Genomic DNA, 26,668 nt, shown 5'->3' with positions numbered 1-26,668 from the left:
CGCTGAATCATCACTCATGCCGCCCGAATATGCAATATGCAGATATACAAAAGAAAAGAGAAGAGTCATATAAAAAAACCGAAAACACCGACTACTTCACTCGTTTCTCTGTCCATCGACGCCCCACAGCTCTTCCGCATTGATCCTGAATAGCCGCTCTGCAAGACCCGGCTCTTTGGCGCACCACTCTAGACACATTTCAGTGAATGGCCGGATATCGTACATGTTGAAGCGCGTATGCGGCCAGTCTGTGGAATATACGACACGAGTGGGAGCAACACGCAACAACTCCCTCGCGAGTATACCGATATCTCGCATTTGCGGATCGCGTGAGAAACGGTACGGGGCGGATAGTTTGACGTACGTCTGGCCTGTCTGAAGGAGGGATACGAGGGATGAGAAACCGGGCAGGGAGTACGGATCGAAGGAATCATAATCGATGTCCGATGGGAAAGCAGGAGCACCAAAATGGTCGACACAGACTTTTACGCCCAGAGTGGGAACAATGTGCTCAATGGCAGAGACCATATCCATGGAAACGTAGAGCTGGACCATCCAACCTAATGGACGGATCAGGGCAGCGTGTCTCTCCAAAGTTCTCGAGAGCTCCTCCCCTGTCATGACCTTGCCAACAGACTTGAGGTTCAATCGCACGCCACGAACACCGAGTTGATGCCATTCCGCTAGGGTCTCCGGTTTCGTCGTTTCAGGGTCAATGACAACCACGCCACGGCCGTGTGAAGGACCGACTTCCTTCAAGGCGTCCAGCAAGCATGAGTTATCGAATCCGTAGATCGATGGCTGGACAAGAACCAAATTCTCAATGCCCAGAGTGGCGTAAAATGTTCGAGCCTCAGGCAAGGTATGCGGTGACGGCGTATAGACCGCATTAGAAGAGATGGGATACCGTTGAGGCTCGACCACATGCATATGGCTATCCCATGACCCGGAAGGAATCCTTTGCGCCAGTGATAACTCAGATGTTCCATTTCTTTCACGCCCTCGTTTCTCTTTCTCTTTCCCTTCCCTTCCAGGACTAGCTGGAGTATCCGTCGAATATGATCGTCCTCGTTTGTTCGCGATAGCAGATCTCACCAAAGGCAGTCGTTGTAACACCCGGATCCGGACCTTCAGCGGTGTGAGCAGAGGCGTTATATCCATCATTATTGCGAACTAGGTTATAGAGCAAAGAGCAAGGAAAAGACGATCAAGGGAGATAGGTGACTATTCACCGGCATTGGCCGTACCCCTGGCAGTGAAATCGGTTCCATACAATAACGCTCGATCAGGCACAACTCACTGGAGGGACTGAAAACGCAGAACAGCCGGCCAATACTGGCCTCAGCGGAAGACACGTCCACATAAGGAGCGGTATAATATATGAGAATTCCTTGAAATCTCGACTACGGCCACAGTCCGAAGTACGTTAAGATATTTGTTGAAAGACCCACCGACAACGAACGGTCGTCCAAAAAAAAAAAAAAATCAAAAAACAAATTCCCACAAACATTACCGGTGCGGACGTTGACCGGGAAGACCTCGATATCAGAGAGCCTTAACTGATATAAGAATGCTGTTCTGTCAGGAGGACCTGGAAGAGTTACAGTACGTTAGATGCCGGGCTTCGGCACTTGCAAGATAAATGGAAGGACAGGTTTTGCTCTCCCGAGAACCACGCGGACAGGCATAACTTAACATCATCGCCGAGTAAGGTGGCCGCAATCTCAGATCTACTATTCTTACCTGGAGAAGAGGAGTCAAGATGTTGCCAATTCGAGTAATACAACCGTCGACCGTCGATTCAATGTCACGGGCCTCTGCGGGAGATGCCGACATTGTTCTACCTTGAAATGTTTTGCTCACGGAAGTTGACCGAGCCTAGAGCTGCACACAATCGCCCTCTGGCCTTCGGCGATCTCTAGCGGCGACGAGCAACAGCGGCGCGATCCATCGAACTACATCCGCCACCCGAACCACGTTCGGTCGCTTTAGCAATGCTGGATGGGTCGCTGCAGTGGAGCCATAAATGGTTCTCGTCTTTATCCCTTATCCGCTGCCTCGACCCAGCATGGGGCCGCCAATCTGGAGGGATGGGATGGGGAAAGTTCCCGGGGGAGAGAAGCTAGATGCCGTTAAAGTTGGAGGACGACGAGGGGGTGGAAGCTCTGCTATCTCGTTCTTGTGGTCAGACATTGATCTAGTGACAAGGATCCTTGTTCAATTGATAATACCGTTGTGCTCCCTCGTCTCCTGCCTTTACTTTTTTTTTTTTTTACAATCCCTCATGTGCTGTTTCGACAATAGGACCGGGACCGCAGTTAGTCGCTAAGTCCATATATCCATCCAGCGACGATGGGTTTGGAGGTCTTCGCGGACAAGTCCAGATGGACCACCAATCTATACTATGCGGCAGTCGTCGTTATTATCGCCTGCGGGTGCATGCCAAAAGGTATTGCCATGATCTTGCCTGATTTCAACATAAGGACCTCATACTAACCCGTTGATTCTTCCTCATCAGGTTACGATGAAGGAGGCTTCAGCGCCAGCGTCAGTCTGGAATCCTTCGTGAAGGACTACAACCTGGTCAAATCGCACTGGACACACGACCCGACAGGACTCGCCAACCGCAAAGCAAATATCACTTCCTTCATGGTGTTGGGTGCCGCCTTTGGGTGTCTCCTCACTCTGAATCTGACCGATCGTTTGGGCCGTCTGCGCACCTGGCAGCTGGGCGTCATTGTCTGGGCCACCGGTCTCTTCGTCCAGATCTTTTCGTCTGGTATATATGGACTCATTCTGTTCGCGCGCATCTGGTCAGGTCTGGGCGCCGGTGCGCTCACCGTCGTCGCACCCATATATCTATCGGAAGTCTCACCGGCAAGGACGAGAGGTGTGGCCGTGAGTATGACCATGGTCATGCTGTTGGCGATTCTTGCATTGGGTACGTAATAGATCGCATACAGTCCCAAGTCCTATAGAGAAACATTGAATTGACATTGCGTTTCCCCTCAGGCTTCTTCATCAACTATGCCGCCGAAAAGCACATGGCGCCCACTCGCACACAGTACCGTCTCGTCCAAGCTATCCCCCTCATTCCCGTGGGTTTCTGCTTCATCGCATCCTTCTTCCTGACCGAAACCCCACGCTACCTTGCCTCGAAAGGACGACACCAGGAAGCGCGCGAAGCACTCGCCCGTCTACGAGGCACTACAACTTCCGATCCGTCCATCGATGCAGAACTCGCCGAGATCGAGACGCAAATCCGCGCTCGCGCAGCCGACCTCGCCGGTGCCTCGACGTGGCAGCTTTTCCTGGAAACCCAATCATCGTCGAACTACCGCCAGCGATTCTGGCTCGTCATGACAATGCAGACGATCGCGCAATGGACCGGCGGAAATGGAATCACGTATTACGTCCCACAGATCTTCGAATACGCAGGAGTGTCCGGATCGGAGCAATCGCTCATTTCATCGGGCGCTTACGGTATCGTCAAGCTCGTCTTCACCATGGCTTTCACCTGGGGCCTGATCGACCTTCTCGGTCGTCGTCGCTGTTTCCTCTGCGGTCTCACCCTCCAGCTCGCAGCACATATCTATATGGGCGCCTACATGGGTATACCGGGATCATCGAACAACAAATCCGCCTCGGACGCCGCCATCGCGTCCGTTTTCGTCTACGCTGTTGGCTGGTCCATCGGTCTCTGTACGATCCCCTACCTCTATGGCACAGAGGTCTTCCCGACTCGGATCCGCAATGTCAGTTATGCCATCAGCATGGCGCTGCATTGGTTCTTTCAATTTGCCGTCGTGCGCGTCACGCCTAACATGTTCGTCTCGCTACATGTCTGGGGCGCATATCTGTTCTGGGCCATTATCTGTTTCCTGGGTATTATTATCCTTGGTATCTGGGCCCCCGAGACTAAGGGCGTGCCCATGGAACGGATGGGTGAGCTGTTTGATGGGCCGTGGTATTTGCGCTGGCGCGCCAGTATAAAGACTCTAGATGAGTCTTCACAGAGTCAAACCGCCTCCTTCCGAAGCGGGACGAGGGAAGAGGATACGAAACAGCCTGCTTTGAATGATGTGCCTGTTTGAAATACTTGGTCTCTTGGATGAAATGTCGTTCGGATCTGAAATCGCCCCTAATTATACTATACCCCTTCTTTTCTGCATAAAGCACAACATATTTTGTGTGAAAGTTCCCTCAATAAAGAAGGGAAAAAGAAAAGAGAAGAAAAACCATACGACTTGGAGCGCCCGCGATACATATAACAAAAGCATGTCTATTAAATAATATTTCAACCCTGTAGCAGATCTTGCAGCGCTTGCGGAATTTCTGCCTATATAAACATCTTGTCAAATGATAAACGAGTGCAGTACAGTATCAGAGTCAGCGCTAGTAGAAACAAGCAGAAAAAGTAAGCACGTCGCTCACATCGCCATATACTTTTTTTATGATTGATGGACAAACATTTGGGGGAATCATGGTAAACGATCAAAATAGAAAGAGTGAAAAGAATAATTTCATGGCTGCCCTCCCATACCCCAGCCAGAATCGTATGCGGGTGTCATGTTGGTTGCAATTGGCTCTACGTAGGAAAAGGCCTCAAAGACCTCTGGAGTAATCCCGTATGTGCCTGCGCCGTCTGTGTTGATAGCAGCACCCGGGAAACCCCCGACGTGGTGAGTGGTCATTGGGTTGAATGTCTCTATGGATGGTACTGTTGTTTGGGACAGTTCAGGGTCTGCCAGAGGTTGCTGGAATGAGTACCCTGGCATCATGGTCGTAGGGTCCGGAGAGATCTGAGGTGGAGAAATCGGCGGAAGAGGGCCAACTGCGGCTTGAGAGGGAGATACCTGGCGACTGGCATGTCCTGAATGTTGTCCCTGGAGATGACCAGGAGAGGTGGTTCGGCGTTGCGTTTCTGACTGCGGCATTGGCACTGTGACGTGGATATCGATCTGCAGCTTTTGCAGCTCCTGATAGATCAAGCCAATCGCCGTAGTGATAACTGCTCGTATATCACCGTCAGTTATCGCTTTTGAGGCTAGAGAAGCAGATACCAAAGCGGCACGAATTTCTGTATCGACCAATACATGATAAATACTCACCAGGATTTGAAACCTTCACGCGCTCTAGAGCTATGATACAGTACTTGAGTTTATCGAGAGTGCCGGGCGCAGCGAGTTTCAGTGCCTGTATCTCTAGCAAGAATATCGAGGCTGCTGTGTAGACGCTGTACGCAAGAGAAAGAACAACGTGGCCGTCACCGAAAGTCCGACGGTAAAGATCGAAGAGAGAAAGGATGGTAGTCGCGGATGACATGCACTGAACTAGATGGTCCATATCGGCAGCTTCGTGTTTCATGGCCAGCGGCCCTGAACAAAGGATCGGGCGATGGAGGAGGATATTAATCGTATGATATAGGCAGCTGCATTTTTAAGTCATGTCAGCTTCACAATCCCGGCAGCTACCAATTTCCAAAGGAGGGCTATACTTTAGAGTGACAATATGACTGGGTGGGCAGTAAAGCGGAAGGTCGGTGGCCACCAGTTTCAGAAAGTCTGGAAGCTCCTCCCACCACTCTTTAAGGTTCTTCCCCTGCTGTTGAACACAAGCATAGAATTCAGTTTCTGTACTCTTTCGGACAGGGTCATAAATATGTATTATTATTTGATTCAGGATTTCAGCGAGTCCACACATCCTCATAAAGCATGAGGTTGAGTGAGCTTGTGCTGGCGGGTACTGCATTCCTTCAGGGAAGACAACTCCGTGCGGAGTCCATACTTCAATCTCAGACGTATCGTCCACTACACTCCACTGTCAGCATAGAAGGCTTTTAAAACCGGAAATATGGACACCCACATATCATTCTGGGTGGGCTGACACGCGAGTATTGCATCACTGGGGACCGTCCAAAGTATAATGAGACAAGCTTATCCCAGAAATAGCAACTCCAGAAAAGCCGGTTCCGGATCTCGATATCCTCGTCACTGAAATGAGCTGAGCCTGAATACTTTTGGCTGTCTATCGAGATTCCCAAGTCGTCGACCAGTCTAAACGCCATGCCGCTATACAGCCATGCCTGTGTTCTGTTGCCTCGGCCGCATTCTTGTGCGCTCAGAAGCAAGAGGGTCTGGATAGTAGGTATCTTCACATAGCCCGATTTCAGAGTGTCATAAAGACCGGTGACGGAACGATGAAAGAACTCAGCTCCTCCGTCGAAGGCTGCTAATAGCGGACCGATCTTGGGTTCCAGTTTGCACCATCGTACGGAATGGGACAGTATGGCGTTCAATAGTATATCGGAGTAGTAGGGGCCATTAATCTTCATGTCACCTGATAATGTGTTAGACGTAGGGGCCGGGTAGATGCCAATTGAGGTTGGGATACTCACGGGTGAAGGCGGGTCGATAGACGAAATTGAAAAGAGGCTGAATCCAGCACCAGTGGGAATCGAGAAGATATTGGAATGGTTCCTTCGAGGAGTGTCAGGCATCATACCGCACACTAACGAGAACGAGTCCAGCCTACCGGAATCGCAGCCAGCTGCTCAAATGCTCGTTCACGCCAGGCATTATTAATTAATCTTTCTTTCCGCGCTTCCAACTCGAGTGCAAGGTGAGTAGTCGCTGAGGTTTCGTTGACCACACCGCTGGGCAATTGGAAAAGACTTGTTGGACCATGGAAGGATATCCGGCCATCATCCTCAACTTTCAGCCCTTCAAAGTCTCCTGACAGATCCTGTTGACTCCCGCGCTCGTCGTGCTCGGATTGCTGACCGGGACTACTGCAGTATTCTCCTGTCGAGCCTTGAGGGCTATCCTTGGCTTTCTCGCCGTACTGAGACTGCGGACCTTGTAGTTTCGCGAGCGCATCTTCGAGCTGAGCGACCCGCGCCTCCAGCGTCTTGGTATACGATAAGGTTGGAGCTCTGCAGAATCTGATCAGTAACTGGAAACACCATAACTTGACAGGCCGCGCATCTTGGAGATATACTTACAAGCTGTAAACGCAGACTTCTCCGCGAGCAGCGCATCGCGAACAGGAAGGACTCGCTCCGTTACATTTCACCTGTAGGGATGAGATCAGCCATCAGGCATCCGATCACTTCGGAATCCAGCCGAGAGGAACCACCTTGCGTTTGCGACAAGCCTCGCAGGAGAAAGCGCTCTTTCTTGGAAGACTGCTCTTGACCGGAACTTCGGCCATGATCCGAATTGCAGTCTTATGATTAGAGTGAACCGCCTGTTCAAGAGAGAGTGGGATCAAAGGCAAGAAAGGCCCGAAGGATAGCCTTCATTGAGGCCATGCGATACCTTCCGCATGGAGAATCATCGGCGGTACTGGCAGAGCTGGTCGCGGGACGAAACATACCATAATCGCGGGGAACGACATCGCCTTTTCGGGTCACGGCGGGGGAGTTTTCTTCTCCAGTTGTATTATTATTGCATTTGGTTTAAAGACGTTCGAGACGCCAACGGCCCACATGGAAGGATCTTCTCATCCCACCGACGATGCGAAAAGGGGAAAACAGCGCGGCAGCACCCGTGCCAGGCGGAGTCCCCAGCGATCGCGCCGCAAATCATGAATATCATCGTGAATTTTGTGGCTGATGGGACGCTACTGGGCCCCACGAGCCAGGAGTTGAGGGCATGAGAACGATCATGCCAGCCCTGGAAAGAATGCTCGATAGTGATGGCGCCGCCCATAGTCAAACGTCCCTAGTGCCAACTTTGTTTCTGACCAGAACGAAGGAGGGCATAAGTCGACAGGATATGAGTCGTAGACTCGTAGTGTAGTCTGGTGGCGCCCAAAAGGATGACCCACGGATGGATTAACATGTGCCCAATGTGGTGCAATTAATAAGAATCATGATACAGGCAAATGAGAGCACTTGGATGTGGCAACAAGGGATCAATCACACTCGTAAAAATAGGCTTGGGCTCCGTGGGGTCCAAAAATGTTTCTCAAAAATCTATACATACATTCTGCCGTAATCATGCACTGTACTGTACATCTATAATACAATTCATAATATATGGCCCGGGACAAAGGGACATTGCCTCAAAAAAGAGAAAAGGACAAGGGATGCAGAGCGGGCATAAGTCTCGCAAGCTAATAATTAGAAAGGCGTAAGCTGCCGCACTCATAGGAAACTCTTCTCGAGCTGGACTAGGAGGTCATGCACATCATCGACCTTCATCTTGACGGCTCGAGGATTTCGAAGAGCATCTGCCCCGACTTGCCGTTCCATGATATGCTGCAATTTCGTAGCACCGGCATCGTCCATACTTTGCATTTGCCCGGCGATATCTAGCTCGATTGTGCCGTCTGCGAGGTTTCTAGAGCCAAGGACAAAGATGAGATTGTACTTCATCTGTTTTGCCCGCTGTATTTTCTTACCCAGCGATTGGCTACTGGTGTCCACATCAACTAAGAAAGTTGGATCGACCGACGATAACGGGGCTGGGGGTTCGGCCTGATTATGGTCCTGCAGAAGTGCGCGAAATCCAGCGAACTTGGCTGCAGCCTCTTGCGCCTGACGCAAGACAGTGTCGTCCTGCTGGACCGTTAGGATGATGGCCTGGCGGGGAGACAGCCAGAACGGCCAGCGGCCGGCGTAGTGTTCGATCAGCAATGCCAGAAACCGCTCTAATGATCCGAAGATGGCTCGATGGATCAATACCGGAGTTGCTCTCCCAGGTGTGTCCGGGTTATAATCTTCCTCTCCTTCTGCTACCTGATATTCTAGACCGAACCTCTGGGGGAGGTTCATATCCAGCTGTATCGTGGAGAGCTGATGGAACTTTCCATCCGAATCTTGCAACTGAATATCGATCTTGGGACCGTAGAATGCCCCGTCTCCTTCGTTCAACTCCCACGGTCTTCCAGTGTCATCCAACGCCTCTCGTAGCTGGGCTTCCGCACTATCCCACAGCTCCAGACTTCCAATAAAGTCCTTCTCCGGCCTTGTAGACAATACGAGTCGATATTGACCCAGCTTGAATGTCTTCATGACCATGTCTACGAACCCCAGGGCTAGTGCGATCTCCCTCTTGATCTGCTGCGGCCGGCAAAAGATATGGCCGTCGTCCTGGTGGAAGCGGCGCACACGAGTGAGGCCGCTCAAGGACCCAGAGACCTCATTGCGATGTAGTGGACTGAAGTCTGCGTACCGCACTGGGAGCTCACGATAGGAATGGTTCTGTGATTTGAATAGCAGACAGTGGCCCGGACAGTTCATCGGCTTCAGTCCGTAGGATTCATCCTCTCCAGCTTCCCCCTCCGTCGTGCCGGTCGCACCTCGCCCGTGCACTTCGTACATATCATCTTTGTAGTTCTGCCAATGACCCGAGACCTCCCACAGCGATCGTTTGTAGATATTGGGAGTCAGGACTTCGCGGAAGCCATACTGGCGGTATTGGGTGCGGAGGAAGGAGATGAGCTTGTTGACAACATGCGTACCGTTCGGGAGGAAGAGAGGTGATCCGGGACTGTAGGGAGACGAGGTGAAGAGTTCTTGCGCCGTTCCGAGGACTCGATGATCTGCTGCTGGCGTGTGAGGTTGGACAACAGAGGCATCACTGCTCGCAGTCCGTGCTGTGGAGCAAGACGAACAGCTCCGGGCGGAAATCGAGGGCCATTGAGGGCCAACTCGATGCCCGCGGCTGTCACGGCGAACAGCACGAGATAGAAACTGGCGCTGCCAGCGACTGCTTGCCAGGAATCGCCGCATGGCCAGGTTTTGGTCGGCAGAGAGAGGCTTTTGGTTCTACTTTGCCGCTGTCCGGCCAAAAGACAAAGTCGCGGACGCGGTGGTCTTTCTCCGCCTCGAGCCTGCCAATCATTCCGATACAAGATCTGGCCAGTGCTTTCGAGCTCAGCAAAACAATTCCACGCGATGCGCTTGCCAGGTCGATAGCTCAGGGTAAACAAAGCGCGCTGTTTACTCTTGTCATGTCCTTTCACTTTGCTGCTGGCTGATTCAGATGCCCTCTGGGTCTTTTCTCTCAACTTTGCGCTCGTCCAATCTTATCTTACGGTACCCCGCGATATGACAGCTGGAATCCATATTGACTAGCCATTACAACGCTCGTTTGCTATACACGCTCTTTCATTCTCTGCTGTCACCATTTTATCAGAGTCTTCTAGCTCTACTTCTCTATTTTTCGCACAATATAGACCGTCTTGCCCCTCATCATGGCTACAAACTCAGCACCGCGGCCAGAGAACAGTTCTGTCTTGGGGGAGTCCTGGGTCGTTGCAGACGCCAACTCGCAGTTCTTTCCACAGAAGAGTATTCCCGAGGTGCCGCAAAGTCGACAAGATGAAGTCAGATCTCGGCGTTCGTATAGCCAGCCACCAAGGCCTAGTTCGCCCCAGGCGACATCTGTTGCTTCGAGTTCGGGACCCGAGCTTATTATGCCATCTATATACGACGATACGATATCAGAGGCCTCGTGGGTCGCTCCAAAACTACGACATCGCAAGGGTTCGTTACACAAGCACAAGAAGACTGAGCAGACTTCTCCAGAAGCAGCACAAGAGAAAGCTCATGTTCCTGAGGCTTCCACGACAGTTGCCAACGACCCTCTTGCAGCTCACCCAGACATCTCAAGCAGCCTGTCCGAAAAAGCATGGGAGATTGTCCAATCGATAGGATCCAAAAAGTACACGAAAAATATAGTGTCAATTTTCCTACTCCTGGCTATTTTGCACCTGCTGGTTCTGCCGGAGTTGATCTATCAGTATCCGATTATCTGCAACGTGTCCCTCGTCCTTACTATCTACCCTGCCAGCTGTGCTCAGACGCCAGGTACTGTCCAATATAAGCGCTCTCCAGCTGAGATTCAGAGGCATTCGCAATACCAGTCAATCGCAAGCTCTCAGGCGCAATTTGAAGCTGCGCTCAATACAACGATCCACGAGATCAACCTTGTGCCCAGTCCGCTCAAAAAAGAAGAGTCCGCACTTCGTGATCTATACGGTCAGCTGAAGGCGACATATACAGGAGCGAAATATGAGCTAGACTTGGAATTCCAGGGAACATGGCCAGCCATCCGTTCTGCTTCTCTTCAGCTTGATCTCCTCACGGCTGATATGGTGTCAGCTTTAGATCGACTCGAAGAAGAGTCCAGGATGACGAAGCAACTATTGCAGGTTCGTGATCCAATGCAAGATGATGCAAATGGAAACGGGAAAGGCTCTTCCAACGGATTCTTGGGATTCTCAGTCGAGTTCTCTTGGCGTTCCCCGGAAAATAGTGAGACATCGTTTCCAAGCCAGATCTCCCACCATGCGCATATCCTCCAGCGACAAGCTTCATTGGTCAGGTCGAGAGTCGGTTCAGTGCTTTCGGAAATTGCCAAAATGGATGAACATCTTGAATCAGTAGAGGACATACTGATTCGGGAGGAGCAAGCGTCATCCGATGCTTCTCAGAACAATACGAGGTCCTTCGTTTCAGATGCCACGCGTTTGATCCGTCGAGTATCCTCTCTTGTTCTCGACCAGAACGATGAATCGCAGCCAGAGGTTCAGGAGGTCTCCAAGTCCTCCCTACTACGTGAGATAGTCTTTCAACACCGTCGTGTGGCGCAAACCCTGAGGACGCTCGACAGCAAGATGGAGGGGTTGCAGAAGCGCATCCCTTGAGGGAAAGATCATGATGACAGTTTTTGGATAATGCTATAATGCTTATGAATTATGATAGCAGATGGAGAACACGCATTGCATGGTACAAGGCTATGAGCGATCATACCCATATTTTCGTTATGAGTTTGGGCGTCTTTCTGTTCAAAATCGCATGGGTATGCTTTTATTATTATGGGAGTAGGTCTCGTCTTAGTAGGATCACGTGGGAATAACCTTATTGGGGGTATTTGCTTTCTATGAGCCTCGCAATCGATACATGCCTTCTTTCTATGTATTTCCTGGGTCCATGAAGAAAGTTACACTTGGTAGAATCCTTTGCGTCTTTGGAACACGAGTGTTAGCTAGGCATCTAAATCTCGAACAGAACACCCAGAGAATGGCCCAAAAATAAGCGGGCCTTTGGGGGAAAAAGTAAGGGCTCCTCACAGATTACGTAGGCCTATCTACTCCTCCAGGTCAGATAAACCCTAGATCCACCTAATATCTCACTTTGACACGTTTCAGACTCGCTTGACTTTTAACACCTAATCATAAAAACAATTAGAGAGAAAGATAAGAATTTGGTAGCAATGTATCGTTTTATGTACGTTTCATAAAAAATCCCGAAATGCATCAAAGATATATCTGTTCTACACGGAAAAAACTCAGGGGAGCAAAAAGGTGGTGAGGATTAAGAGTACGATTTTGAAAAGGGCAGGAAGACCGACCCGGTTCAAAATAATGCCCCGAAAGGATGTGTATGGAAGGAAATTTGTTGACAGGAAATCTTAATGTACCATCGAATATCGAACAAAAGATACCCGATCATAAAAAACAAGAATAATATGTGCAAGTTTCCCTTCCTGAATTTTTGAACCCTTCTTTGCTCAGGAAAGGAGAAATAATTCCAGAAGCAGCAATTGGAGGTTTAGACGAGGATGACGCTGGCGAAGAAGAAACCGATAAAGCCCATGAAAGAGCCGAATCCAATGCCAGGCTTGACAGACATGCCGGCGCTGTCGGTGGTAGAGGCGGAAGAGGAAGACGAGGCGCCAGATGATGACGCGGCCTGGGTTGTGGCTCCGGATCCAGCTGCAGTGCTCGAGGCGCTGCCGCTGACAGACTTGGAGGAGTTGTCAGACGACTTAGTAGTCGAGCTGGCAGAGCCGGACGAGGAAGAGCCAGAAGAACTAGCAGATGAGGAGCTAGAGGAAGTGCTGCTCTTGTCGCTAGTAGTGCTGCTGCTGCTGCTTTTGCTGCTGGTAGATCCATCGCCCGAAGTTGTCTCACCAATGTCATCCGAGGAAGTTGAGTTAGAAGCCTTAATGCTCTCCCAGGATCCGGAAGTGCCGTCATAAGTGTACTCCGACGCAGGGGTATAGTTGGTGATGTTGACAGACTCGACGTACATGGTGAATGGTGCCTTGGTGTAATCAGTCTCACCACCAGCCCATTCGATCGTTCCCTCACCGTTAGAGGGGTCACCACCGGCCCAGATACCGATCTTCACACGGCATGGAGTCTGCGGGAAGCGGGTACCGTTCTTGGCATCGGCGTACAGGAGCGTACGCACGTTCGTTCCATCGATCAGCCACTCAATGGAGCTCGCAGTCCAGTGGACAGTGTATGTGTGGTAGACAGATTGCGGAGTGGTAACCGTCGCATAGGTGGCACGGTCATAAGTGCCCGTGTCGCCTTTGCCGAAATAGTCGGTTTCGATCTGGGTGGTGTCGCCGCCCAGCGCTTCCTGTTTGTGGTTCGTTAGGTTATGCATTTCTTATATTTCGGTGGTATGTTGGTGATTTAGAGATAGACACATACCCAGTCGATTTCATCTAGATCATCGGACTCCAGAACGACAGAACTGACGATACCAGTTCCAGGAGCAGCCTTGAACTTCACATCGATCTGTCCGAACAGGATGTAGAAATCCGTCTGGATCGTTGGTGCATCACCACGCTTCTTGATGGTGAACTCAGCACCGTTCTCTGAAGCGGTCACCGTGCCGGCGGTCGTGTTCCAGCCAGGAAAGCTGGTACCGCTGATTGTGGTAAAGTCGGTCGAGAAACTCGTGGTGTTCAAGCCGGCATCAGCAGGGCAGCCCGCTGGACATGGTCAGCCTTTGGTGCTCATATTGGTAGTGGCATATGAACTATGTCCATACACCCATATGAAACGGAGAAAACTGGAGAAAATTAAAATCTACTTACTCGTTTCGATTGGGTTGCAGGACGAGTAAGTCTGAGCAGACGCAAATGGAAGCAGCGCTGCGACGGCAAACGCCGCGAACTTGGAGTATGGAGCCATGATCGACTGCGTCAAAACGCAAATATGTATGATCAGAAAACTGAAGCAGAAATAGGATGTCGCTGATGCGTCACCAGTGGGATAGGTATATCTATGTATCAAGTGAAGTCCTCAAAAACGAAGCGAGGTTACTTCGAAATGCGAAGTGAAGATATACAATGAACAATGAAACGACTGTCCCGGTGTGAAGAGCAGCGAACCACAATAGTGATTCAGCAAACGAAGGAAATCTCCAGGTACGCTGGTTAGACCACAGAAAAAAAAATAACGAAAGATGGATGTAGCTGGACAGGCCAAAAAACAAAGACTAAAGACTGTGTCGATACAGTTGCTCTAGGAGCGAAGGCCCCATGCGCTTAGTTAGTCGGGGTGATGACGAACTCAAAAGAGGGAACGGTTGCGACAAAGGGACAACCAAAGTCAAAGCCATTTAGTCTCCATCAGGGCGGCAGCAGATGTTGTTCGCACGACGTCGCATGCAACAAACACAGCCCCATGGGATTAGGGATCTGACAAGTCGCAGGGACACCGGCAAAGAGCAGTTCGGCTTGCGTCAGAGCTGAGGCGTCCATGAAACATTGACCAACAAATGCCAGCTGTGCCTGCGTCGGCCCGGTGGAGTAACTAGTTATTGATTTCGCTTACAGAGGGCGAACCGAGGGCGCGAGGGACGACGAATCGACGATAGGCCCAAGGCCCGGTGATAATAATTTTAGCACCAAGAACGCGAGACATTTCCAGTCTCAATCTCACCGCGATCCGTGGGAAAGAAACAGTTGGCCATCCACAACCAACAAGCACAGCGCATAGATATGGTACATCGAGTGTCGACATAGGCTGAGAGTGCGTCCCTCACATACCGCATCCAGGGGCTCGACTGCGGTGGACCCGTGGGATGAAGTAAATAACGACCGACTTGATCGACTGAGAGATCGTATCATGCCTTCGATCCATGAGTCCTCCTATAGGGATCTGTTCTTTCTGATTCCAGACAAGTCTGACATCTGCCACTTCATTCCAGAGATCCATACCTATCCTGGGGTAGGCTTATCTAGTTGTATCTCATGAGCATTCCGTAGTCCTTCATTTTCTCTAAACCCAGGTACATATGATCACGACTTTGAAATGTAACCAACCGATAAGACATCTGGCAGGGCTGCGAAGGCCCGTCCTGGATCCATCATCCATCCCATGTCACTTCGTAAGCCAAGAGACAAGCGCCTCTACTTGGGCGCTTGTGCAACCGGGCACATTCTCCACTCCCGGGCGATCATGCTTGGCAAGAGGCAAAGTACAGAGTACATGGACTTCCGCAAATGATTGATGGCGATAATAATTATTAATAGCAAAGAAAAGGGACGTTCAACAATATGGTAATGGTCCCAGGGGAATGATTGCCACCTGAGTCTGTGTGGAATAGCCTGGAAGGAGTTCCCAATGCACGTGATTGTCCTCACTCCTGCAGCAGACCGCCTTTACTCTACAATGTGCTTTGGACTAGAGCATTCTTATAGACTCTTGTGGACTCTTATAGTCTCTTCATCATTGCTATATCGCACATATTTTAGCAGAAGCCTATCTGGCCTTTAAGTGAAAGCCTTCCATAGTAGTAGTGGTGCTGCCAACCCTGTTACTTCGCAGAGATAGATCCTAGAAATTGCATGTATATCTTTGGGAATCGGGTATCAATTTCAGCATATGTAGATGAGCATGTCATGAGAAATCTCACTGTCAGTATGTAAGGACTGCCCCGAGTTATTTCCAAACAAGTTGGTGATGATGACGCTCCCATGATGATGATTATATCAAAGAGCAATGGACTGTTCCCATATTATCATCATTACTGGACGAGGAAGCATTTACTTTCTGGAGACTCGATGTCGTATTTTCTATCGTTTCGTACCAAGTCATTGCATCCGCGCGATCAGGCAGACAATATATATTAATCATTATTGACACAGGACATTAGTCGAGACAGTCTCTATATATGTTAGAGTGGACGTTTCCCAGATACGCGGGAGAGACAAACGATTCGACCAGTCAACGATGCGAAAGGGAAAGAAAGTTCTACCAGAAGGTTTCCTGCTGGCGAATTTTAGCGGATATGAGTCGCTCAAGAGAGAGATCTGGCACCATTCTGGATCGATCTGTTTCAACCCTGAAGGAAACGAGTAATCCTGATTGATTGTTTCTATCTGAATAACCATAGTTACCTCAGCAGACTGTGACTTAACTAACTAACCAGGCAACAGCGGTCTAACTAGGTAACTAGGTGCGCTACGGCTAGGAGGGGCCGTAGCAAATAATCATTGAGCGTAGTGACCAAGCTGGCTGCTCTGACTAAGCTGGCTGCTGGCGCTGGCGCGCTGGCGCGCGCTGGCAGACAGGTTGATTGCTTAATTAGGTAATTTATTAGGTTCCTTTAGTGTAATAATGACTGTGGATAATAATCATGTTGTAAAGAACCACTTAATAGGTGAAGCTAATTAGTAATTGCTAGATAGTATAAGAAGCCGAAGCCTATAGGCAGGATAGGCAGAAGGGGGATAGGTAAGAGGGATTTAGCTATTATAGTCGATATTTTAAACAGACTAATAAGAAGCCAATATTTAGATAGAAGAAAATGCTTTTAAACCGAGCTTTTATAACAGCTAAATAGGCGATAAAAAGCAGGGGGTGAGGACTGTAAAGGGTGTAAATTAATCAATATAGACGCGAACCTGTATAGGAGGTTAAGAGGAGTTATTTTAATTTCCTAAATCAGAAGGCGGTAATACCTAGCAGTTCAAACTATATGATAAACCAATTGTCATGTGACTGTAACTCGGAATAGACCAATTAAATAAGTGGTCATGTGACTGTAACTCAGGATAGACCAATCAGAGAGAAGCGGAAAAAGTGGAGCACTTTTGCAGCCAGTATATTGAAACATTTCGCTAGCGCTCAATGACTAACTATCCAGATCCCAGCAAAGATTGGAGAGTGATCGATCTGAATGGCTTCCTCGATCCCCACTTCGGCAACTCCAACGGGAGAGAGATGAGATTCAGGAACAACAACGGTCGGAGATCTCGAGATCTGCACCCACGAAGAGGAGAATAAGAAGAATGGACACATCAAAGACTGGTATGTTCTCTATGAACCACATGGACATGGGCACATCAGTGTCTCTTTGTTTTCTTTATCCTCTTCGCGACGGATTGTTGACTGACCCCGCATTGCCGGCGATCGCCAGTGCAACTTGGCAGGGCTTCGTTGGGGTAACTCGTGGCCCCTGTTGAGTCGCCACATCTTAGTTATCAATCTGCTCTACTCAACCCCTACTCAACCACCCCTCATTTCGTTGCACCTCCTTTCCTGCTTACCACAACCGAAGACGAGGACGAACAAGCATCCTATCGAACACTGCAACAGATCTCTACCATACTCCATGTCTAGTGCCAGCAAAGTCGATATGGACCGCATCGTCTACATCCCTCTGTGCTTCTGCCTGATCTCCTTCGCGGTGATCGTCTACGTCAACTGACGCGGTGGATGCATGTCTGTTCCTGGGAGGAGGAATCCAGGAGCGGTTCATGGGTGATGGTCCTCTAGACCGTACATGAAGCTATGCCAGAGGTCTGAGATCTCTGGGAGTATTTGTTGACCGTCGAACTCGTCACCAAACACCCTATCTACACTATCTGCGCTCTTCACTACCGAGCCGCGATAAGCTGTGTTCAACCACGGCAGACCTGTCTTCACCAACCGGCACGATCAACATGCCCACCGCGCCTCTTACTACACCATCTTTCCTACGAAGCATATCCCACTATACCGTGCCGGTACGAAGTCGCCGTCGAATGCCATCTTCAACTCGTTGAAGCGACCTTCATGGAGAAACATCCCAGACAATGACAGCGAACGAGCTCCTCTGCAACCGCGCCGCCAGTTATATTACAAGAAGGCTTGCGCGAGCGCAGGTTGATCGATTAGAATGAGGATTGTCTGAACAGTCGCAACACGACTGCTGGCCACTATACCCAGGCCAATCTCCACCATCGACCATTCCAGCCGTTGGCTGCCTTTGACGACGATCGAGTTCATTATGCCCTACGCGACGGTCAAAATACCACGTCTTAGGTGCTAGTGATCTGAATACTGGTATCCTCAACTCTGTCCGTACATGTGGACGACAGACAGTCGACGAGGAGATCAAGGACCTCGATGAGTTGAGGTCTGGAGAGTATTCATCAAACCTTTACCAATGCGCTACACGCGTACCGATGCGACTCCTTGACGGAATCGCATAATTTGGACTGCAGTGCCAAATATCCAAATCACCTCGACATATCGAAGCCATTCATTTAATTCACTGACCGAAGTCCGAATCCCAACAATTTCCTTTTAGTTTGCTGAATATATTGTGTTTTCTCCAACATATGTCAGCATATTATTACCTACAATTGCCTGATCCGATAGAATTCAAATATCTAATACTATCATTACATTTTGCCTTTACAGAAATACATCTCATCGGTTTATCCTTAGGCAAATTCTCCAAACCACTTCGCTAAGCCAGGTCCCTTAACATCCTAATAATCAACCAATAATGAAGTCGTCTAAAAAGCAAAGGACACAAGTCTATACGGCAAAGCACGGTAGTCAGCTAGTACAGTGTCTTATGCAGCACTATGAAAGCTTCCGGGTATCCAGCAGCTCCTGTATGCTAGATAGTATTTAGACTCCATTAATTCTATATATTAAATAAGCAATGCTAAAAGTCTACCCCATGTTCTACGCAGCTATTTGCTTCCATCACTCTTGATTTCGACACCTTGGCATGATGTGATACCGCCATCTGATTTCTGTCTATTCCATTTTATATTCAATATCACTAGAGTATGTTTTATTGAATAGTTAATGCATCACACACCAACTAACATAAAACAGCTACATATATTCATAATCCCGAACCCATAACTAATAATAACAATAACAACAATGATAATAATAATTCATAACCAATAAACAACCCCACCCCAAAGAGAGGGATTCAAAATCCGGGTCTCAACTTGTTCAAATCCTCCGTTGTCCAATCCGTAACGAGCATGTGGCCCGGTTCATGAGCAAAGACGAGTCCGTCAATTTTATCCCCTGCGGCTTCGACGACCATTTGGGGCGTTACACCACATGCCTTGATACATAGAATTCGTTTGGTTAGTATAGTCATTTTTATCACTTCCAATCGATCGATTTTCTCTCTGTCCATAGGAAAGGGGGGGGGAAGGGAAAAACTCACCCAAAAAACAGGAACGTCCCCATCTTCAAAAACCTGCTTCTGACCAAAATCCGGCTCATGCACATCTCGAATCCCAATCTCCCTTGCCCCCTCCCATCCCCACGCAACCGGTTCTCCATGCGTGGACAGAAACGGTCTCGTCACATCCCTGACTCTTTCCACTTCATGCTCTTTATACGGCCTCATAGACACGATGGCCTTGGCGCCCGTGAATACGCCCGCGGGTAAGATTGGGATGTTGGTCTTGTACATTGCTACGATGGTGTTTGTTTTCTGGTGCCGGGGCTGCAGGCCCGCGGCCGTGAGGGCGTCTTCGAAACTGAACGAGCAGCCGATGAGGAAGCCGACGTGGTTCGGAGTCCAGACGTCGAGGAGGGAGGGGACGGAGGTCGAGATGCATTTGCCGTGTTTGTAGATGCGGTAGCGGGGGAAGTCGGTGCGGATGTCGAAGTCGTGCGGGGTTTGGATGCATTGGGAGGGAGTGATGGTTTGAGGGTCTCCTGGGGAAGAAGTGATGCCTAGGAGAGGGCAGGGGACGGGGTTGCGTAGACAGAGGTCGTGGAAGTCTTGGGCATATTTGGAGGGGAGGACGAGGAGGTTGGCTTGTAGGTAGTTGGGAGCGAGGCCGGAGGTGTTTGTGATGAGATTATGGCGTGAGAGGAGACGGGCTTCGTGGGCGGGCGAGGTGGATTGTTTAGAGATCTGGGATCGGAGGGTGGAGGAGGAGTCGGTGCTTTCCACGGCGATACTGCCCATTTTGAGGTTGTATGTGTATTCCTAGGAGGAGGTTGAAGTTGTTGTTTATGCTTCTTGATTCGAGTTATAAGGTAGACGAGGATGTAACAGTAGACCAGAGACTTGTATATGCAAATATTAATATCAAATTTCCAATAAGTGGATCATATAAAAGGATATGGTATAGATATGGCATAGAAAGAGGTGCAAGTGTGTATAGCTAGCTACTCCAGCCATGCCTGATATACTTAAGACTCTACACTGCAGATCCCATAGCGCGATACGGGGAGGAATAATACTTCCAGAACTGCCCATAGAAGGAAAGTAAATGCATTCATCCCCGCAGCAGCAGCCGACGGCTTCTCGTATACTCTTTTCGGCCGATAGTAAGTTAATATTGATGGGGCTCGGTTCAACGTCCTGCAAGCCGATTAGATATTTAATATTATTAGATATCTTCCTATCTATCTGTGGACCTCAGCAAGCCAAACCCCACTCATGCTTTGCTGTGGCGTTATGATAGGACAGCAAAAGCGAGCTGGTGTAATGGAAGCACGCCTGTTAGGACGGTACCTTACCTCTCTTTCGGGGTAGGCCCTCACGGGCTCGCAGGTATCCGGGTTCGACTCCCGGGCTCGCAAGTTTCTTTTTCTATCGATTATTATTTAATGGACTCTTTCTATCCAAATCTGTTCTGCAACGAAAAGGGAGAATACCACAGCTGCCTAGCGGGTGCATTATATTTACTAGTGGAGTCTCAATGCACCTTTGGTAGATTCTCCAAATCATACCATCATAATAGATCCACATTGCAAAAGCCCAAGATAAAGCGGCGCGTATTTTGAGCAGCAAGCATTTCTCTGGCGTATCTTCCCCAGATCAAGCCATGCCTCAGAAGGTTTATCGGCGGATTGGTTGCTCTTCAGCTCTCCCAGTACGAGGATCCGGGACCAGTATATCATCCTGGTTCGCGTCTTTCGACTATCCTCTCCAGCCGCTATCATAGAGGGGTAAATTCGGTGACAGCATGGTAAACTTGGTCCCAGATCGAGGCACGAAGGCCTCTAGGTAGCATAGAGAGGAGATCAAGGGGTCAGATTTTGCAGGTCTGCATCCAGTCAGAAGAGCACCTCAGCGGAGTCTGGCAAATTACCATTATACAAGTTGAATTGAACGAAGCGCGGAAAGGATCAGGTAGATATATAGTAAGTAACACATGCCTGATATAAGACTATCTAGTTACTCTGCAGATCCCATAGCGCGAATAAGTACGGGGAAGAACGCTTCCAGAACTGACCCATAGAAGGAAAATGCATTAACCACGGCTTCTTCATACAGCTGTCCCAGCTAAGTAAGTAGAAGATCCATCCATTATTCTATTCCGCCAATACGAGCATATCCACCCCGAGAAGCGATGCGTTTTTCCAAATAATTGCATATTCCCACCATCCAAACCGCAGAGAATAATAATTATTCAATCCCATTTATTATTCTCGGCCGATAAACGATACTTATCAATAATAATGGCGCTCGGTTCGACGCCCTATAAGCCGATTTCGTATCCTATCATCCGTGAACCCTCAACAAAGCCAAACCCCACTCATGTCTTTTTTGCCGTGGAGGTATGCCGTCGCGATGTACATGGTTTCAGGCCGATCTCTTATCTGCGGGGAATTTTAAGAAGTTTTGGCGCGGTCTCGACGCCGGTGCCGGATAGCGTCGACCTTAGGCGTTATCGAGAAGAGCCTTAAAAGACTCTTAATTGGAGAATGACTTGAATTCTGCACACGCGATTCCAGTTGTCAAGTTCGGCGGTTCAAGCTCGATAAGCCGCCGGCGTTTTCCTTGCAACAGCCGGTTTGCCTGAAACAGCTTTGTTTAGCCATCTTTCTTTTCTCCGCCTTACTTCTAGTACAGTAGCTGGGTAGGTAGTTATGTGTACATCCCTCACGTAAAAGCTACTACTTAGTCTAAACCCTGTAAACTCGGTTATCAGTCATGCGTTTTGCTACGAGTTCCCATGCGGAAATCAATGCGCGAATGATCATGATGCATTCCAAAAGTCACGGCTCCTCTTTCCTATCTCAGGAGATAACTCCTCAGTCCAAGCCCGTTGAGCTAGCTATCGGCCCTCATGTAGGTGAGTAGTACTAGTAGTACAAAGGTAATCGCCCGCCCACGGGATAAGAAGGTGGGAGACGATCGATCAACACTCAAGAGACCACAGGATCAACCTGGAACTCGGAGTGTCCAGTTATCCCCAGGTGGTGGCATACCGAAGCCCAGACAACACAACTCAACTCAAGATGTCTGAAGAAAAGAACGAGTATGTAGACCAGCCCCGGAGCGGCGATGAAAAGCTGCCCGTGGAGGAGGAGAAAGGTGCTTTGGATACGACGTTCGGGACAACAGAGGATATCCAGCTGGATCCTGCGAAGGAAAAGAAACTGCTAGCGAAGCTGGACCTGGCCTTCGTTCCTATCATCATGTTCGCCTATTTGAGTTGTTTCCTCGACCGATCAAACATCGGTTAGTTTCTTCCTCCTCTAGCAGGCTAACTAATCGCGACCATGACTGACAGCGATGATGTTTCAGGAAATATCGAGGTTGCTGGAATGCCTGAAGATATACATGCGACCTCGCAGCAGTTCTCCGTTGCCGTCTCCATCTTCTATGCCACCTATGTCACGTTTGAGTCTCCTCTGGCCGTGTTGATGAAGAAGTGGACGCCACGGAACATGCTCACTGTTCTCTGCATTATCTGGTCCCTGACCACGATTTTCTCCGGCTTCATCGTCAGTATCGGCGGCCTCTATGCCACACGTCTGATCTTGGGAACCTGCGAGGCTGGTCTGTTCCCGGCCCTGAACTTGTACCTCACCATGGTGTACAAGCGAGAAGAGCAGGCGAAGCGTGTGTCGTATCTATTCAGCTGTGCAGCCATTTCTGGTGCAGTCGGTGGTCTATTGGCCTACGGAATCCTCCAAATGGACGGTGTGGGCGGAATGGCCGGTTGGAAGTTAGTAGTTATTTGGATCCCTGGACACGGGTTGGAAAACACTTGCTAACGATCATCCAGATGGGTCTACATCATCGAAGGTCTGTTCAGTATGGTGTGCGCCGTATGGATCTGGTTCGGACTACCAAACGACCCGACCAATGCTTATTTCTTGAACGAGGAGGAAAAATGGATGATGAAGGTCCGCAACGAGCAACGGAGGAAGTATATGGGCAGTGATAAATTCGACTGGGAGGAGATCCGCATCGCTGCCAGAGACCCGAAACTGTACTTCAGCGGTATCGTCCAGTTCTGCCAGGATATCCTGTTGTACGGATTCAGTACCTTCTTGCCGGCCATCCTCAAGAGCATGGGTTACGATTCGCTCAAAAGTAACGCCCTTACGGTGCCCGTATACGTGTGGGGTGCCATCGCGTTTATCAGCATTGCCTACTTTTCCGATCGTTATAGGACATTTGCTCCGGTAAGTTGTTCATTCCCCAGAATATATACCTTCTAAATGAAGAGGTGACAAGAGTATGCTGATTGATTCTTCCTAGTTCCTACTCTCAGTCAACATCTTCGGTATTGTCGGATACATCCTCCTGTTGACCGTCTCGAACGGTGGCGTGAAGTACTTCGCGACCTTCCTATGCGCCGTTGCAACCTACAACGGACCAGGGCTGAACCTCACCTGGCTGAACGTGAATGTAGCGCCGCACTACCGGCGTGCCATGGAGATCGGTTTACAGCAGACTATCGGAAACTGCGCCGGTATTGTGGCGGGTCAGGTGTACCGGAAGTCGCCATATGTCCTCGGTAATGCGTTCTCCCTGGGATCATTGGTGGTATCGCAGTTTTTCATAATAGGCCATGTTTTGTACTTGCGCAGAGAGACCGCTATGAAAGAGCGTATCGAGAGCGGCGAGGAGGACAAGAGAAGGGTGAAGACGGGAGATGCAGAACTCGACTTCAAGTACCATTGGTAAAGGTCATCGTTGCATTTTCTTTTCTTGTCCTGTACTACTATAGCCGCGTGAGTTCATCTCTCATGATGTTTCCAAAAATGAATGACGGGAACGAAATATGTATATACGCCACTCATATTCGTCCAACATGATCATAATCTTTACCATATGATAATTCGTACAAAATATGTTCTGGGATATCTGCTCTATTTCTACCTCTAGACATTGCATATTTAATAATTCTCAGTATGCAAAAGATCTGATTTTCTTCTTTGAGAGCTTGTACAAGCATCTACCTCATGGTTACCTAGAAAGAAAGCATTAGCGTTCGCGAAAAAGAAGACCTATGTTTTTGGGGGTATCAAACTTACCAGCTCCTCTGAACTGGTAGGGTGGATGGCCACACAGCTGTCAAAGTCCTGCTTCGTTGCTCCCATCTTGATGGCAACGCCAAAGCCCTGCAGCATCTCTCCAACTCCCAGGCCGAGGATGTGCAGGCCGACAACCTTCTCCTCGGGCCCGGCGCAAATGATCTTCATCTCGGTAGGGTTCTTCTTCTTCTCCTCTGGGGGCAGCAGGTCATAATACATGGCTGTGAAACGGGTGTGGTAGACCTTGATCTTGTCGTCACCGTAGTGTTCGCGAGCCTGAGGCTCCGTAAGGCCAATAGTTCCAACCTCGGGGTGAGCAAACACGACAGTCGGGATGTTGTCATACGAAAGTTTGGAGTTCTTCAGCTCTGGAGGACCAAAAAGACGACTACCAAGCTGACGGCCCGCCGCAATAGCAACTGCCAATGTGTTAAATTCTGGCAAAGGAATCTGGGGGGCTTTTTTGGCTTATTCTTACCTGGTGTAAGCTCTGCCTGTCCGGTGACATCACCAAGAGCGTATATACCTTCCGCGGAAGTGTTTTGGAACTCATCGACGACGATGTACCCTTTGCCGGTGGTCTTAACGCCGGCAACATCGAGGTTCAGTTCCTCGACCTCTGGCTGGCGACCAATAGCCCACAGCACCTCGTTCACCTCAATCTCCTGGCCGTCGTCTCCAATCAGCTTAAGCAGCTTATCATTTCCCTTTCCGTCCCGAATAAGCTGCACCTCCTTGAAGCCTTTGTGACCCTTGTGGACGTGAATGCCAACATCTTCGTAGCGCTGGGTCATCGTCTTCTGGATCATAGGGTCGAATTTCCGCAGCATTGTCTCTCCACGGATGAACATGTGTGTTTCGGCCCCGACGGCTGCCATGACACCTGCCAACTCAACGGCAATGTAACCAGCACCCACAACAGCCCACTTGCGGGGAATATCTTCGAGCTCGAAGAATTCATCGCTGGTGATGCCGTGCTCAGCGCCCTTGATGTTGGGAACGGAAGGACGACCGCCAACCGCAATCAAGATGTGCTTCGCCGTATACCGAACCTTTCCGCCCTCTTGCAACTCGACCTCGATGACCTTTGGTTCAACAAACTTAGCTTTTCCGTGAACGAGGTCGATACCTTCCTTGTTCCAATTCCTCTCGTAGGCACCGTTGAGACGGTGGATGGTTGCATCGCGTGCGCGCTTGAAGTGACCATAATCGATCTTCACGTCCTTCGGGACAGTGTAGCCATAGTGCTTCGAAATGTGAATGTTCTCATTGATGGAAGCAAAGTTCCAAGTCATCTTCTTGGGAACACATCTGTAATTTGTCGTTAGCAATTATACGCGGCCGGTGAGTACAGGCAGCCATCGATCAATAACATCAAGCCCAGATCGTCGCATAGGAAATACAGCGGCCGATCCTGGCCATCCAGAAATATCACTTTCCAGAAAAGGTTCAAGGAAAGGGAAAAACACATACCCAACATTAACGCAAGTACCTCCAGAACGGCCACGCTCAATAATCAATGTCTTCGCACCATACCACCCGGCAGCTCTTCGCGCACTACCACTACCGCCACTACCACCTCCAATGACAATGTAATCGTATTCCTTCACTTCCACAGGGGCCATGGTGCCGGTGTTTCCGTCCGCGCGAGGAGCGGTGCTCGACGAAAAGTGTCTCGAGATCGAAGCGAGTCGGGGAACGCTACGCGCGGTGCCAGAAGCAGCCCGAGAAACAGAAGTCGAGCTAGACGTCGTAGAAGCCAGAGTTCGGGCTGTCTGAGTAATGCGTCTATTTGTAATCGAGGCGATTGATTTTCTTCCTGCAGGCAAGAAGCAAAGCGGAGACGACGATGGCGCCGTTTTCAGCAGAGACTGCGTAATCGAAGACCGGTTCCTCGAAGATCGGATAGGGAGGTCAACGAGAGAGGAGCGGGCAAGCATGGATAAGTCTTCCCTTTGGTGAGGGGTAGGAGGGCGTTATATATACAAGGGAGAAATCAAGAAAAGCGAGGGGCGGAGCAGGAGGGGGAGCTAGGTAATTTACAGGGGGTCTCTGCGCGATGATGGACGTCGATTAACTCGGGGGATGATAGGTAGCGCTGGATCGGCCAGCGCCAAGAGCAGAGAGAGAGATATCCCATCTTAGTCAGAATCATATAGCATCAGAGCTTAGAGTAGTTACATGCTTCTTGATTATTATTATTATTACATGCCGCAAAATACGCCATTTACTCTTTGATATCCCATTCCGGCCGATTCTTCACGTAAAATGTCCTGCTTATATGACGGCTTCAATGTTGGATCCAATCACGTGATTCGCAGAGGCGATGGCCCGGCTGTACTCCGGCTGGACGGTTTAAAACGTTTTATCG

General features: G+C 49.6%; 9 protein-coding genes and 1 pseudogene across 10 annotated transcripts; 4 read left to right on the top strand and 6 right to left on the bottom strand.

Moving 5' to 3' along the window:
- Positions 1-96: 96 nt before the first annotated feature.
- C8Q69DRAFT_399997 (hypothetical protein) lies at positions 97-1,161 on the bottom strand (the record flags this gene model as incomplete). The annotated part of the gene is made up of 1 exon (XM_028627878.1): positions 97-1,161. The coding sequence occupies one exon, from the start codon at positions 1,159-1,161 to the stop codon at positions 97-99; it is 1,065 nt and encodes a 354-aa protein (XP_028486487.1).
- A 1,191-nt stretch (positions 1,162-2,352) lies between these two features.
- On the top strand, positions 2,353-4,094 carry C8Q69DRAFT_400481 (MFS quinate transporter; the record flags this gene model as incomplete). Its single annotated transcript, XM_028627887.1, has 3 exons — positions 2,353-2,449; positions 2,519-2,941; positions 3,013-4,094. 3 exons carry the CDS (start codon positions 2,353-2,355, stop codon positions 4,092-4,094), a joined length of 1,602 nt encoding a protein of 533 aa, XP_028486486.1.
- Positions 4,095-4,308: 214 nt separating this feature from the next.
- C8Q69DRAFT_206409 (putative C6 transcription factor) lies at positions 4,309-7,328 on the bottom strand. Its single transcript, XM_028626143.1, has 8 exons — positions 7,138-7,328; positions 7,004-7,074; positions 6,535-6,934; positions 6,398-6,479; positions 5,866-6,339; positions 5,498-5,810; positions 5,112-5,431; positions 4,309-5,011 (listed from the first exon to the last, which is right to left on the bottom strand). Exons 1-8 carry the CDS (start codon positions 7,210-7,212, stop codon positions 4,524-4,526), a joined length of 2,223 nt encoding a protein of 740 aa, XP_028486485.1. The 5' UTR covers positions 7,213-7,328; the 3' UTR covers positions 4,309-4,523.
- Positions 7,329-7,741: 413 nt separating this feature from the next.
- C8Q69DRAFT_206430 (threonyl-tRNA synthetase) lies at positions 7,742-9,971 on the bottom strand. Its single transcript, XM_028626144.1, has one exon. The coding sequence runs from the start codon at positions 9,737-9,739 to the stop codon at positions 8,150-8,152; it is 1,590 nt and encodes a 529-aa protein (XP_028486484.1). The 5' UTR covers positions 9,740-9,971; the 3' UTR covers positions 7,742-8,149.
- On the top strand, positions 9,972-11,973 carry C8Q69DRAFT_206399 (hypothetical protein). The gene has a single exon (XM_028626142.1). The coding sequence runs from the start codon at positions 10,204-10,206 to the stop codon at positions 11,656-11,658; it is 1,455 nt and encodes a 484-aa protein (XP_028486483.1). The 5' UTR covers positions 9,972-10,203; the 3' UTR covers positions 11,659-11,973.
- A 592-nt stretch (positions 11,974-12,565) lies between these two features.
- Positions 12,566-13,944, bottom strand: C8Q69DRAFT_505719 (concanavalin A-like lectin/glucanase domain-containing protein; the record flags this gene model as incomplete). The annotated part of the gene is made up of 3 exons (XM_028632733.1): positions 12,566-13,384; positions 13,459-13,742; positions 13,848-13,944. 3 exons carry the CDS (start codon positions 13,942-13,944, stop codon positions 12,566-12,568), a joined length of 1,200 nt encoding a protein of 399 aa, XP_028486482.1.
- A 4,822-nt stretch (positions 13,945-18,766) lies between these two features.
- C8Q69DRAFT_461439 (hypothetical protein) lies at positions 18,767-20,186 on the bottom strand. Its single transcript, XM_028630240.1, has 2 exons — positions 19,226-20,186; positions 18,767-19,120 (listed from the first exon to the last, which is right to left on the bottom strand). The coding sequence occupies exons 1-2, from the start codon at positions 19,979-19,981 to the stop codon at positions 18,980-18,982; spliced, it is 897 nt and encodes a 298-aa protein (XP_028486481.1). The 5' UTR covers positions 19,982-20,186; the 3' UTR covers positions 18,767-18,979.
- A 306-nt stretch (positions 20,187-20,492) lies between these two features.
- On the top strand, positions 20,493-20,601 carry C8Q69DRAFT_t58 (annotated as a pseudogene). The gene has a single exon. The product of its transcript is annotated as a tRNA-OTHER (tRNA).
- Positions 20,602-21,989: 1,388 nt separating this feature from the next.
- C8Q69DRAFT_206563 (major facilitator superfamily domain-containing protein) lies at positions 21,990-24,239 on the top strand. The gene is made up of 4 exons (XM_028626145.1): positions 21,990-22,489; positions 22,556-22,979; positions 23,040-23,442; positions 23,519-24,239. The coding sequence occupies exons 1-4, from the start codon at positions 22,267-22,269 to the stop codon at positions 23,945-23,947; spliced, it is 1,479 nt and encodes a 492-aa protein (XP_028486480.1). The 5' UTR covers positions 21,990-22,266; the 3' UTR covers positions 23,948-24,239.
- Positions 24,240-24,270: 31 nt separating this feature from the next.
- Positions 24,271-26,237, bottom strand: C8Q69DRAFT_505716 (pyridine nucleotide-disulfide oxidoreductase; the record flags this gene model as incomplete). Its single annotated transcript, XM_028632732.1, has 3 exons — positions 24,271-24,716; positions 24,776-25,608; positions 25,771-26,237. 3 exons carry the CDS (start codon positions 26,235-26,237, stop codon positions 24,271-24,273), a joined length of 1,746 nt encoding a protein of 581 aa, XP_028486479.1.
- Positions 26,238-26,668: the final 431 nt, after the last annotated feature.

The sequence above is a fragment of the Paecilomyces variotii genome (assembly GCF_004022145.1).
Source record: "Paecilomyces variotii strain CBS 101075 chromosome Unknown C8Q69scaffold_3, whole genome shotgun sequence".
Taxonomy (NCBI): Eukaryota; Fungi; Ascomycota; class Eurotiomycetes; order Eurotiales; family Thermoascaceae; genus Paecilomyces; species Paecilomyces variotii.
This window is presented reverse-complemented; position numbering and strand designations above follow the sequence as displayed.